The sequence below is a fragment of the Nesoenas mayeri genome (genome assembly GCF_963082525.1).
Source record: "Nesoenas mayeri genome assembly, chromosome: 24".
In the NCBI taxonomy this organism is placed as follows: Eukaryota; Metazoa; Chordata; class Aves; order Columbiformes; family Columbidae; genus Nesoenas; species Nesoenas mayeri.
In genome coordinates, this window is record NC_137546.1 from 4,152,238 (window position 1) to 4,164,944 (window position 12,707).

A 12,707-nucleotide genomic window follows, 5' to 3' on the forward strand; every position below is an offset into this window, starting at 1 on the left:
CCGTGTTTTTCAAAGCTTTGTGTCAGCAGTCAATTCCCCTGAGGTGTGTGCCCCCTTCTCCACTGTTATCAGAGATGTTAATCCACTAATCCCCTGCCTCTCAAGAGTCCACTCAGGGAAGAAACCAGCTCCACATTGGTGCAGGAGGGCTGTGCTGACTTGTGCCCACGGGCAGGCAAATTGCTATAAATTTGAGTGAGCAGACAAAGCCTTAGGGCTCAAATAACCAGTTCACTGCTGCCTGCATCCCAGAGATCTGTGCAGGATTAGGTCCTCCTTTAAGGAAATGAGAGCAAGTATTGAAATTAGAGGGCAGAGGGGACATTAGTTTTACTTTTCTGAGATTGGTTTGTATCCTGCACTTACTGGCCACAGGAACATAGAGGAGACAGGGAGGGGCTCTGAGGGAGTGGTGAAGCAGTTGGCAGAGCCATTGCCAGAGGAAAAGCTTTGTTTGTGGGTACTGTGCAGGTGGCTGCAGCCCCTCAAGGGTAACCTGAGTATTTGATTTGTCCACTTTATTATTTAAGGCCTTTGGAAGGTGGCGCCAGCTCACAGCATTCCAGCTCAAGGACAAAGGCTGCTGCTGAATGGTGGGGGACTGCCTGCAGCTGCTGCTCATTTTGGACACGTGGAGGATACAGCTGGCTGTCACAACAAAGAGCTGGTCCTGAGCAATCAGGAAAGCAAAGGCTCTGCTCACGTGATAAAAGGAGTGCTTCTGGCACAGGATAGCCAAAGGACAACTGGGAAGAGATGGTACCTAGTGAAAGGTCCTCTTTAAAGGACTGAGATCCTACCTCCCTACAGGCACAAATTTGAGAAGTTATTCCCTTTTGTTGTAGGGTTGCATTCCCTTCTCCTCTGGACCCTGATTTTGCTGGACTTCTGATTAAAGGTCAAAAAAACACCTTATAGGCTCTCCCTTTTACTCAAGTGTTTTTTTCCTGGACAGGAGTTTAGCATCATGGAGGGAGTAAGTAAATATAATGCATCAGTCATAAAGATATCAGGAGTATGCCTGAGCAAATACTACATCCCGTTGATTTGAAAGCCTGGGCTGTCCTGGGTAGGTGCTAACACAGGTCTTTAATTTTAGATGTGTCTTTTCCCCTGGGGGGGATTCCCACGTGGCTCACACCTCCTCCCCCTATCTGGGTCCATCAGCTCTTCATTAAGCCTTTCAGTGGGTGGCCAACCTCTTGACTGCTTCCTGCTGGTTCCTTTCTGTGCTGAATGGGCCAGGGATGGAGAAACCTGCTGGGAACAGCTGAGCACCAAAAGCTTTGCTGAGGCAAGACAGGCGTGTCTGACCCCCAACCTTCCCATTACTTACTTCCGTGATTGATGCCCTGTAATTACCCTGGATATATGAGTGCAGTCTCAGACAGCTGTAATGAGAGGGTCTGAAGAATCTGGAAAAGGCTTTTCTTCCGTGCTTGTTTGAAAGAGATGCTCACAGCATGGCAGGGATCTCAAAATCCCACTGGGAACTGCCCCAAGGTCTTGTTTTCTTAGCCTGTGGTAGCTTTGCAGGATCGTTAAGTACACAAAGCAGCCTCCATTGCTCCCCCAACCCCTTATTTCTATGCTGTGGGGCCTGAGGCTGTTAAGAGGCATTAGGTCAGGAAAGACAGGCTCTCTTTTTCTACAGGCACTGGAAAAGGACCACTACAATTCCTGTGACCTTTCAGAACTGAACCAAAGGTTGTTATCTAGTTGCTTTTGGTAAATTCTAAGATTTAAGCTTTCTTTGCTCTACCATGGAGCTTTGTCCATACTGTACTTGGGGCATGTGGTCAAAGTGAATGCAGAACTCCCCATAAACAATAGGTTTTCTTTAACTTTCCCTTGTGCCAGGCTGATTAGTTTGCAAACATGAGTCTTTGCTACTTACAAAAGCAGGGCCCAATACAAAAGATATTCATATTGATGTATTTTATTGTATTTAATCTAAGAAATAGTGTGATTACTACTCCATCTCATCCAGAAGTTAAATTCATATATTCCCATTAAAAAGAAAACAGGAGATATATAAAAAGAGAGAAGTTAGGGAGAAAATTTGAACCTTCTTCTGGAGTGAGTGTAAAAAGAGCCTGATATGATCAGTTATGAAGAAACAGATCTTAGGAGTGCAATGTAAAAGCAACTTGAGCAGTTTTTAGCATTGGAAACTGTTTAAATAGTCTCCTTGCATAGGCACTGCTGACAGGAGTGTTTCTGTCCCCAAAGCAGCATTTCTGGCATGAGAAAGGTACCAGAATCCCACTGAGCTTTATCACATTGAGGCACAAGAGTTCTACTGTTAATGTAACCAACAGAGCCATGATCAGCCCCTCTTCATCCTTCAGTCTAGAGCCCCAGCTCAGAGATTCAGGTAGTTCTGGCTATTTTTCAGTGAGAAGGCACCAGAGAGCCTTTGTGTTGGGGACAGAAAAACAGGTAGTGTGGGCGGATCAAAGAGCTAGCCTGGCCACTAGGTTTAGGAGTATGTGGTCCAAACATCAGCACAGAAGCTGATTTTTCTCTCTCCCTGCGGTCAGTGGACGGAAGGAGGAAACAAGGGATGAGAAGAGGAATTTTCACTTCTGAGTTGGAGAGTTCAACAGCTCAAAAGTATCGTCCACAACCTGCCAGAGGCAGTTTTCAAGTGGGAAGTCATTGTCCACCAGGTTGACCAAGTAGTAGTTGTCATGGATGTACTGGATGATCATGCGAGAGGGTGACTCCTCTTCATAGAGCTTGGCCCATTGCTCGATCCACAGTGCAAAGGCTTCATCCTGACAAGGAGAAAAAAAAAGTGCTTGTAGTGGTATAATGCACATGTTAGAAAGCTGCATTTTCATTATACCTCATTTAGGACAAACAGTGTCACACATGCCTAGCCAGCCTGGGGCCTGTTTGTTCTCGGTAAAAACTGCTAGAACTGAGCGGAGCCTCCTGCTTTCCAGTCAGGGGGACGTGTCCTGAACACAACTGTTCAGAGCTGAAAGGAGACGCATTTGCAGTAAAACGGCTCAATACTGCCCCAGTGCGTGTAAGAGGGGAGGGAGAGCTGCTGCCCAGAGCTCTGGGGACCAGCACAGTGACAGTGGCAGCTCCCAAGCCTGGTTACTGGGCACCTGGAAGAGCTCTTGTCAGCACAAAGTTCTCCTTATAATGAGGGAGCAGGAGGAGCAGCATCTGGACCTCTGCAAACTAATATCCCAACAGTCCTCAACTACAAGAAGTGTCACAGTCTAGAAACAAACCAGACACCCTGAACTTCCAGGATATCAGAGCAATGTATCCAGCAGGAGGAGGACTCACCTTCCAGGAGAGGAAGCTTACAGGATCTACCACAGTGGGCTGGATGATCTCTCTGCCTGGGAAGATGCCCCAGGTGACAGCATTGGGTTGCAGATCTGGAGCATTGGTGATATTCTGGCCCTGCCGAAGGAAGAAAATTCTTGTGAAGGAACGGCCGGAGGAGGGATTGAGTGAGTTGCAACAACTGCATTTACCCTCTCCTTGTTAAGAGGTCACACAGCTGACTTGCTTCACTTTCCCTTCCCTTCATCACTTTGTCACACTTGGTTCATAGCAATATCTGAATCTTTAATATTTGCCTCTCTCCTAAGGTGAAAGGCCCTCCCAAGGTCCTGTAAAGAGCCTACCTTGACATTGACAATGTGGTAGTTCACTCGCAGCTCATACTTCTTCAGCACTTTGAGCAGCGCCGTGACGATCTCACTGGAGGTGAAGAACTCTAGGTATGCCTACAGGGAAGGATGAGGAAGAGAGTAAGAGCCTGAACTCATGGGAGGGCTGGGACAAATACAGGCAACCAAGAGGACAGCCTGACTTGTACATTTCTGGGAATGGACATCCAACAGAGTAGGCTTGAGCAAAGGGCAGAGCAAGTTAGTAAGAGAGCTGGGGGAAGAGGAAAAAACAAAACAAACACCCCAAAGCTAAAAATCCAAAGAGCAGAGGTAACAGCCCAGGAGCAGCCAGCTCAGGAAAGCTCCATGCTTCCCATTTTGCACCCCAGTAAACAGCCCGGCTGGAATAAGCTCCAGCCAGCATAACCACAAGTGCTGTGCCTGGGAGAGTCTGTGCCAGACAGAGCAGAGTGCTTGGAAGAGGCCCGAGTTTGACCTCTGTCCTACACAGCACCCTGTGAACAACAGTGTCCTGCCAAGGCAGCCCAGTCTGCTGAGCGCAGAAATCGGGGGTCTCAGCTGGGCTCCCCCAAGCACCCCACCATTCCCCGGCCTCATCTTTTGTTCACCATTCTCCCCGTGTGTTTATACAGCCTAATTCTGTACTTGCTCCATCTACCGCTGCTCTGTGCTTGGCTGCTCCCAACAACTGGTTCCCCTCCTCCCCTTTCCTGGCTATTGTGTGAGATGATGGATTTCCCCTCACCTCGGGGGATTTTTTTCCTTTGAAAACATAACTGCATTTGCCATCTGCTGGTCTCATGGCTTTAGCGGTTTGGATCCCTTTTGAACAAGGCTGCTTTGTTTCCTTGTATGAGCCACTTGCTTGGCATTTACCTTGATGGGAGATTCCTATCACAGCTATTAGTGGCGAGGCTCTAGGGCCTGAAAAATGCAGGACAGCAGGAGGCAGGCAGGGCAGGTAAAGCTGCTTGCAGGCCAGAGAAGGATCCTGGCAGCTGTCTGGACAGCAGAGCAGTCATGCATTGGGGTGGGGGCAATTGGTGGAGAGCTCTGCCTTAGAGAAGGACAGAAAGGGGGATTTTAAAATGCCCAGTTATTACTGTGAGAAGCTGGGTGGTAGGGATACTACCTCACTGATTCCCACTTCATGAAAAACACTCGTGCTCCTGCAGTGAATGGGATCAGATGCAGTGGGCAAGTGTGTGTTTGTACCTAAAACTTTATAGCCCTGCTCTAGAAAGAAGTTAATAATAATAATTACTTGCTGAGAACAAACCCAAGAAACTCTATAGATGTTCAAAAGATGTTTTGAGGTGGGAGAAAACAGCTACGAAATGAGCCACAGAGGTGATGTAGTCTGTTTCTTAAGAAACCAAAGGAGCTTTGCCTTATCTCAGCAACAAGGTATTAAGATAAGGAGCCCACAGAAGGATTATCTGGCTGAAAGCCCAGGGCCTCCCTTCCCAAGAGAGACCAAACGGGGTCATAACTCAGAGCAGTGCAGTACCTTTTGGAAAACATAACCCCCACTGGGCCCCCAGCCTACTATGGGGTCAGTGGATGGTTTGCCATTGATGTTTGGCTGGGAGTTGATGGTCAGGATTCCTCGTCTGTTAACCTTCTCCAGCTGCTCCTTCAGAAGGTTGGTTTCAGTAGCAAGAGGGTCATCATTCCAAGGCATACATGTAACCTACCGTAAGAAGAAAAGATGTCTCACCATGGATGTAACAACCCTTTGTTTATTGTCTGGATGTTGAACTCCAGCTGTTGGATTCCCTTCAGCCACTATCTCAGCAAGTCCTTTTGGATAGGGAAGTTCCAATTCTTGTTTAGAAGAACAATGTGGTACCAGGAGCAAGAGGAAATATACACTATTGTCTATGTCACACTGACCATCCCTTCCTGGGCCATCACTTACCTTGTGGCCATTCTTGTTGGGTTCTCCGGTGATGTAACACGTGAACACCTCAAAGACACTTTCCTCACCAGTCAGCTCTTCTCCCCACATCTTCAGGAGCTCCTCCCGAGGAGACTTGCTCTTCAGGTAGAAAAGGTAGTAGTCCTTCAGTTCCCCAAAGGCTGGAGAGGAGGAATTACCCCTGTAAAGGCACCAGAAAAAGGGTTAACAGGCCACTGGGAAAATAAGCTGATTTGGTGATGCAGGAAGACAGCCACCTAGGAAGAGAAGTATCCAACAGAATCCACCTAGAGACCAAAGACTTCAATATCTTGGTGCCATTCTCATCATCTTATCAATGCTATTCTCCTCATTTTATCTCATCCAAGCAACTGGGGGCCACTTTGTTAAGAAGCCACCTGTTCTGTCAAGCTCAAAGTGTGCCCAGGACGCCCACTAATAACAGACCAGCTGTGGAGCAGGTTTTCATACCACACCTCTGCCTCACTGCCATTGCAGGCTGAGAGCTTACCATCGGCCATTGGGGAAATCATCCCATTCTTGAGTCCGATAGATGTAACTCTTTGGCCTAGAGGCCCAGAAAATTGGCCGAACGTCTTCGACTCTTCTCTTGGGGTGAGCGCTGACTGCCCAGGGCAGAGGCCGCCTGCATGGGAGGAACAGACGTTAGCACAGTTCCTCTGCTCACTTTCCATTAGAGGCTGGAAGCCCTTCCCCTGGAGAACTTTGCCTCTGGTGAGAGCAAGTAACAGGGGCTGAGAGGAATTCTATTCATCAAGAAGTAGGACAGAAAACTCTTCTTCCTTCATGGAAAATCTTTTCCCATTCAGTTCCCTCACAGGATGCTCAGGAGGTGTCTATTAAGTGGTTAAGTACAGGACTGACACTTGAAATTGAATGAAGTAAAGGAAAAGGACTGTGTGAAGCTGTTAATGAGAATCAAAACCAGCTCTCCATTTTCCTTTGCTTCCTTTCCTCTTGTCTCTGCTGAAGCCTGTGGACTCCGAAGTCCACGTTCCCTTTATCAGCTGCAGAGAACCCTAGACATCCACAGCGGGAGCTCACGTAGCACCTAGCCCGTAAGAGGGTTGTGACAGACCTCAAAAAACACACTTCTTCCAAGTGGCAGCTATAAGAGTTTAGGTTTTTAAAGTTCCAGAATAGGCTACTTTAAAGCCACTTGACTAAAACTAATTCCTCCTTCAGCTGTCCCCTCCATTCCTCCCAGCTTTTGTTAGAGACCTGCAGAAAGGTGCTAAAAAAGAAAAAAAGCAGCAGAGGAGAGGTGCAAATCCATGCATTGCTTGAGCCTTCAGTAGATGGAATGAATGTAGTGAAAGTCCAGCATATTCTGCTCACCTGGGGTCCTCATTCCACATGCCCAGGCGCTTAAGGACTTCGGTAGTAGCCACTTCCCGATTGAGGGTGTAAAAATGGAGCCCATGCACCATGCCACTGTCCAACAGCTCCCGGCACATGGACACCGCCAGCTCCACCCCGTAGTTCCGGATAGCGGCATCATTGTCCTTGATGGGTTCAATCACATCTTTGATTTCTTGAGGCACTTCCAGCTTGGAGAGCTTCACCAGCTGGCGCAGGGAGTGGTAACCCTGGATGAGGATGCAGGGGATTTTCATTTTTCCAAGGCCCTTTCCTGACATCCCAGTAACACAGGTACTTGTTCTCAGTTTTGTGGCAGGAGATTTAGAACTGGGGCTCCTGGATTCTATTCCTAGGCCCCACCTCTAGGATGATAAAGCAGTCCTGGCTGTGTCACTTTAGGTGATTTCTTCCCATTTCTTTACTCGTTGCCTGAGCCCTAGGATGCTGACAGTGATGACTAACACCTCAGGACTCATAGGCCACTGTCCTTTATATCTCTTTTTTGCCATATGGATATAGAAAACCTTTTGAGCTTAATATTACATGCCTAAGAGTTTAATTTGGCAAACCACCTACAGATTTGCTGCACCCTCACTTCCCAGAAATTTTATGGAGGATATTTACAGACTTCTGTCAGGCTCTAACCCACAAACACCTAATATCCTGGATCCTTATTCCCTTCCCAAACTAGAATTACTGGATTTCACCTGTATGGGGAAGATGCCAGGAATAATGGGGCAGGTGATGCCAATGGCTTGACAGTCCTTCATGAACTTGAGAAAGGTTTCCGAGCGGAAGAAAAGCTGCGTAATGATGAAGTCTGCCCCAGCAAGGACTTTTTCCTTCAGGTGTCTCAGGTCTGCCTCGTAGCTCTCTGCTTCAGGATGACCCTTGGGGTAGCCTGTGTAAGGAGAAAAATACTAGAAATCAGAAAGTGTCACATCTCATTATAGTGTAACAGCCCAGGTAGAAACAGGGACTGCTGAGCTGATTTCCCTGTCTCAGACCTTACCCATACTCTGCAATGAAGGACGTTTACCTGCCACACAGACGTCAAAGTAATCATCAAATTCATTGCGAATGTGCTTAACCAGGTCAACAGCATAGTTGAAACCATCTACTTCTTCCTCCCATTCCTCACCGACAGGATCTGAAAAGAGAACAAATCCACAGCTCTCTCCAAATGTCTGCTGGACTCAGATCTACTACTTCTGTAAAAATCTCCTGCTATCAGAAGGAAGACAAAGATGAAACCCTCAAGTTTGCAGTTTTACCCGTGGACTGCTTTGCCTGCCCTTGAGCTGGAGGGGCTACTAACAAAGGGATATGAGTGAAATGCAGTCTCAACATTTAATTCCCACAGCAGAAGTAGCCTCTAAATTGTATTTCTCCATTTTTACCGTGGAATTGAACACAATAGCAATACAGCCTCAGCCCCACGCGTCACAAGACGAAAGGATTCACCTCCACGCAATGCCATGATGTTCTTCAACCCAAGCCGCTTGGCCTTCTGCAGATTGGCTGTGATGTCATCCTTGGTCTGATTGCAGCACGTCATGTGCAGGATGGTCTCCAGGCCGCAGTAGTTGACTGCAGTGTTGGCGATAATCATGGAAGAGGTTTCCTTGTCAGACGCTGGGTCCCCGGCAGGGTGCCATGTCACGTCAACGAAGAGCGGACCACCTGCTGCCATGCGGTCAAACCTGTGGATTTCAGAGCTGTGTCAGCCCACCAGGTAGCCAGCTCCCCTCCTCTTTGCCTGCGATATCTTGCTCACTGCTGGAATGCCAGTGACAGGCAGAGAAAGCTTGGAATGCAGCAGCAGGAGAGACCAAAAGTGTTGAACTATGAGTTTAGCAAGTGGCCAATGTAAATAAGGAAAGTCACCCTTTAAGGCTGTATGAGGAAGAGATTAGAGTCTCTTGGATTAAGAAGCAACTTCCTTCAAACATGCTCTATTAGACTGATACGTCTTCTGAAAGACAGCAAAGTCCCATTCCTTTTGAGATGGGAGACTAATGCCGCAGCCCGCTGTCCCCAGCTTTCACTGCAGAGGCCACAAATATTAACAGATGGACCAGATCTCTGTTATGTTCCCAAGTATGTCTAGCAGAAGAGACAAAGGCTCCCCGAACTTGTCTCTCTCCTACTCTGGACTTTCTGTTTAAAGTAAACCTGGCACTGGCATACAGCAGATACAAAAAGAGTGATGAAACTCCCTCTTCTCCTCCAGGTGAGTACATGGTGGCTCCTGGGGCTCCCCACTGGGCTCCATGGTAACCTTTAGCTCTGCTGAGAACTATCACCTTTCATTTAACATGTAGATGGGGACATCTATATCAAAGGCTAAAACTACAGTCCTCTGTAATACAGAGGCACAAACCATAGTGGTTGGATGATTCTGAAAGCAAGTGGGAGTCTCTATTCCAGAGACTTTGGCACACTGCCCATCAAGTAATATTTTTGGCTTTTAATAGGTATTTTTCTGCTCTCTTGTTCCCCAGAATTCTGCTTCAGCCCCAAAGCATGACAGTGGGGTTGCTCTGTCTTCACAGAGCACGGGAGAGGGGAAACAGTCTGATTCCCTCAGTAACCCCACCATGACTCTTTACTCTTCAGGGCCTCCAAGGAAGACAAGTTACCTGGTGTCCATTACCCTCCTCAGCAGGAAAGCACAGCCCCATTACCTGCTTCGTCACCTGGAAGGGGAGACAGAGCATGGGGCAGAGCCTGCCTCATTAGCTATTTCCCAGCCCTCCACCAAAATCACTTCATCTCTCCCCTCTCCCACCCTGCAGCCCTCACCTGGAGATGAGATTGACAGCAGCGTTGGCTGTGCGTGGAGGGAAGAACTCCAAGGAGAACCACCTGTCTCCAGAGTCCAGCCGTCGGCGCATCTTCTCCCGCAGTCGCTCATGCCGGTCAGCGTCGAGGACAGGGGTGGAGCAGCGCGAACTGTCCTTGGAGCTCTCGCTCCCGCTGCTGCTGCCGCCATCGGACTTGGAGCTGGAGCTGGCGCTGCAGGTATGCTGGGTCTCGTTGACCATGGTGAGCTCTCTGGAGGAAGGGAACAGAAGGAGCACAGTGGGTACAAACAGGACACACATCTCGGCAAGGGGCAGTTACTGCTGGGGTGGGCAGCAGATGGTGAAAAGGAAGCGTGTGCCAAGACCCAACATTAATCATCAGCAAGGAGTCCCTTTTGCCAGCCCTCGCTATAAGCTGTAGTGAGGCATCGAGTGAAAAAACAATAAAAAGTGTATCTTTAGATAGTGCTGAGAAAAATAACATAGCAGATGGCTTCATGCCACTTTAACGCAGCTCTTCTGTGCCCGCTGGGCCAAATTTGGCTCTCAAAATTGAGCCAGGTCAACATCACTTTTGCCCTGAGTACAACTTAGCAAGCCATGATACTCATGTGCATCAGGTGACAGCCTCTTTGATCTGGTGGCCTTGAGCTGGACATGCCAGCAAATATTGTTTTTCTTCTACAGCAGCTGCTTCTTGGACTGTATCCATCTTCAGAGTTCCCATTCTGTTTGTTCCCAAAGGGCAGCACTCCCTTACAGCATAGGTAGGAGAACAAGTGTTAATGGGGCAGGTACACAAGAATGTACAAAATATTGTTTTGTCAGAGAAAAAACTGAAGAATCCCCTCTGATCAGGCCATCCCCACTAAATATCATCCTTTATTTTGTCTTTGCTGCCATCAGACAGTTGTATTTCTAACTGTTAGCCTTCTTCCACAAGAGACACCATCTCCACAGACAACTGTCCCCTGCGTCAATACCCCTGCACACACTCAGCTCTTGTCTTTACCAGAATTGCTGTTCTTTTCCTCACCCACTAAGGCTGCTTGGACACAGGGTCTGCAGAGACCATCCCCTTCTGCCCGCCTTGCAACACAACCAGCTGTGCTTGCTTGGCTTCACGGAAAACAGCACTGAAAGTCAGTGGTACAAGTGGATCTAGGATGCCGAGCTCCTCTTAGCTCTCAAAAGTGTTTCACCCTATGCCTTTAAAATTAGGCAGTGATTACAGATAACTAGAGAAAATTTGGATCTGCATTATTTGCTTATGTACCTGCCAAAACTTAAAATTGTCACTGGAAAGCAGCAAGCTGTCTGAGCACTAGGTAATATTGGAGCCTGTTTTGGAGGGAACGGTTGCATGAGCTGTGCACACATTGTCCTTAACATAACCTCAGTGGCTTCAGGTCATCCAAGAAGACTTTGAACTCATCTTCTAACTGTTTACACTGAGTTGCCAATCAAGCAAAACTGTTTGGGAGAAAGTCTACTTTTACCACCTGGAGATCTCTCCTGCTGGCAGGAGATATGAGAAAAGAGCCAGGCCCTCTGTAGCTGAGAGGAACTGGGAGCCTTAAAACTCTTGTATAACAACATTAGGTCATGGTAAAAATCAGCAGCACCGACCTATTAACAAGTCAAGCAGAAGCAACTGCTGCACAGTAGCAGCCTTGACCAAGCTCTCTCAAAAGACTTTGCCTGACAGCCACATGGCACTAATCTGGGAGAATTATCCCAAAGCACATGCTGGTTATCAAGCCAGAGGTGCAAAATCACACACCAGCAACTCCCAATATCTCACTTCTAGCAAGTGTGTCACAGCCCCGCAGGCAAATCAAAGCATCTCAGTTTTCCATCTTGAGATTTAACACCCATCACAGGGGAAGGGCTCACGTTGTGTCTATAGGATGAGACTTGCTGTTGAGGAAAGGTCTTTACCTTACTGGCAACCTGGAACCACAAACACAGGAGAAAGGTCCCACTTAAATTTTGTGTACAAGCAGCATTTGGAACAGTTTCCTTACCACCAGATGCATCACAGCTGTACTGGCAGAAGCTTGCAGTTATTGCAAAGCAAAAATATATTTTCTAAACAACAGAAACAGTTGCAAAATAACACAATCTTAAACACCCATCAGAGCAAAGATCTGTAGCCCAGCACATCGATGTGCCTGTTGTGTTTAAGTGATGCTGCTGGAGCTGTAAGGTGTTTTTACTGCTTCTAGGCCTGAGCTGATACCCACACATGTAGTGTGGGGTCTGCATCCTCCTAAGCTTAGTTTTCCCACCCAAGCTAAACTCGGCTGCAGAGACACACACTTCACATGGGACTTCGAATCACAGAATGTCCCGGGTTGGAAGGGACCCACAAGCACCACCGAATCCGGCTCATGTCCCCGCACGGGACTCGTCCCGGGCCGTGGCAGCGGGTGACAGCGGGGCAGGCAAGGGCCCCGCTGCCCGGCACGGCCGCGGAAAGGCCCAGGGAAGCCCGACAGCTCCATGGGCTGCCGGGGGACAAGCTGCGCGGGGGTGTCCCTGCGCCGCGGGATCCCCGCGCCGCCGCCGGGCTCGGGGCCAAGCGGGGACCGAGTTCCAGAGCGATCGTTCCTTCACCTCAGCTGAACCCGCCCTCGAGCAGCCGCCGGGCAGATCGGGCAGATCGGGCCGCGGCGCAGCGGCAGCCCGTCCCGGTACCGCGGCGGGGGCTGGGATGGGGCTGGGATGGGGCTGGGATGGGCCGCCCCCCCCGGGTCCCGCTCACCTGCCGCCGGTGTCAAGCGCTGCGCATCGCGGCGGCCCCGGCCCGCGGCGCTTTAAGGGCGGGCGGAGCGCGGCGGGTCACGTGGTGCCTCGCGGTTTCCCTTTTCCGACATGGCGCCGTGGCCTCAGCTCCCCGGGACGTGCCGGCGGGGCGGGGCCAGGCGG

At 49.0% G+C, this 12,707-nt stretch overlaps 1 protein-coding gene across 4 annotated transcripts; it reads right to left on the minus strand.

Moving 5' to 3' along the window:
- Positions 1–1,974: 1,974 nt before the first annotated feature.
- Positions 1,975–12,661, minus strand: MTHFR (methylenetetrahydrofolate reductase). 4 transcript variants are annotated; one of them, XM_080358605.1, is made up of 13 exons: positions 12,544–12,573; positions 11,581–11,729; positions 9,775–10,026; positions 8,434–8,672; positions 8,009–8,119; positions 7,677–7,870; positions 6,946–7,196; positions 6,098–6,232; positions 5,587–5,767; positions 5,176–5,358; positions 3,657–3,758; positions 3,310–3,429; positions 1,975–2,780 (listed from the first exon to the last, which is right to left on the minus strand). In XM_080358605.1, exons 3-13 carry the CDS (start codon positions 10,014–10,016, stop codon positions 2,583–2,585), a joined length of 1,956 nt encoding a protein of 651 aa, XP_080214731.1. In that variant the 5' UTR covers positions 10,017–10,026; positions 11,581–11,729; positions 12,544–12,573; the 3' UTR covers positions 1,975–2,582. The 4 variants fall into 4 exon arrangements, with proteins under 4 accessions (XP_080214731.1, XP_080214729.1, XP_080214730.1 ...); XM_080358603.1 differs by having other exon boundaries at positions 9,775–10,531; XM_080358604.1 differs by lacking the exon at positions 11,581–11,729 and having other exon boundaries at positions 12,544–12,661.
- Between the last annotated feature and the right edge of the window lie 46 nt (positions 12,662–12,707).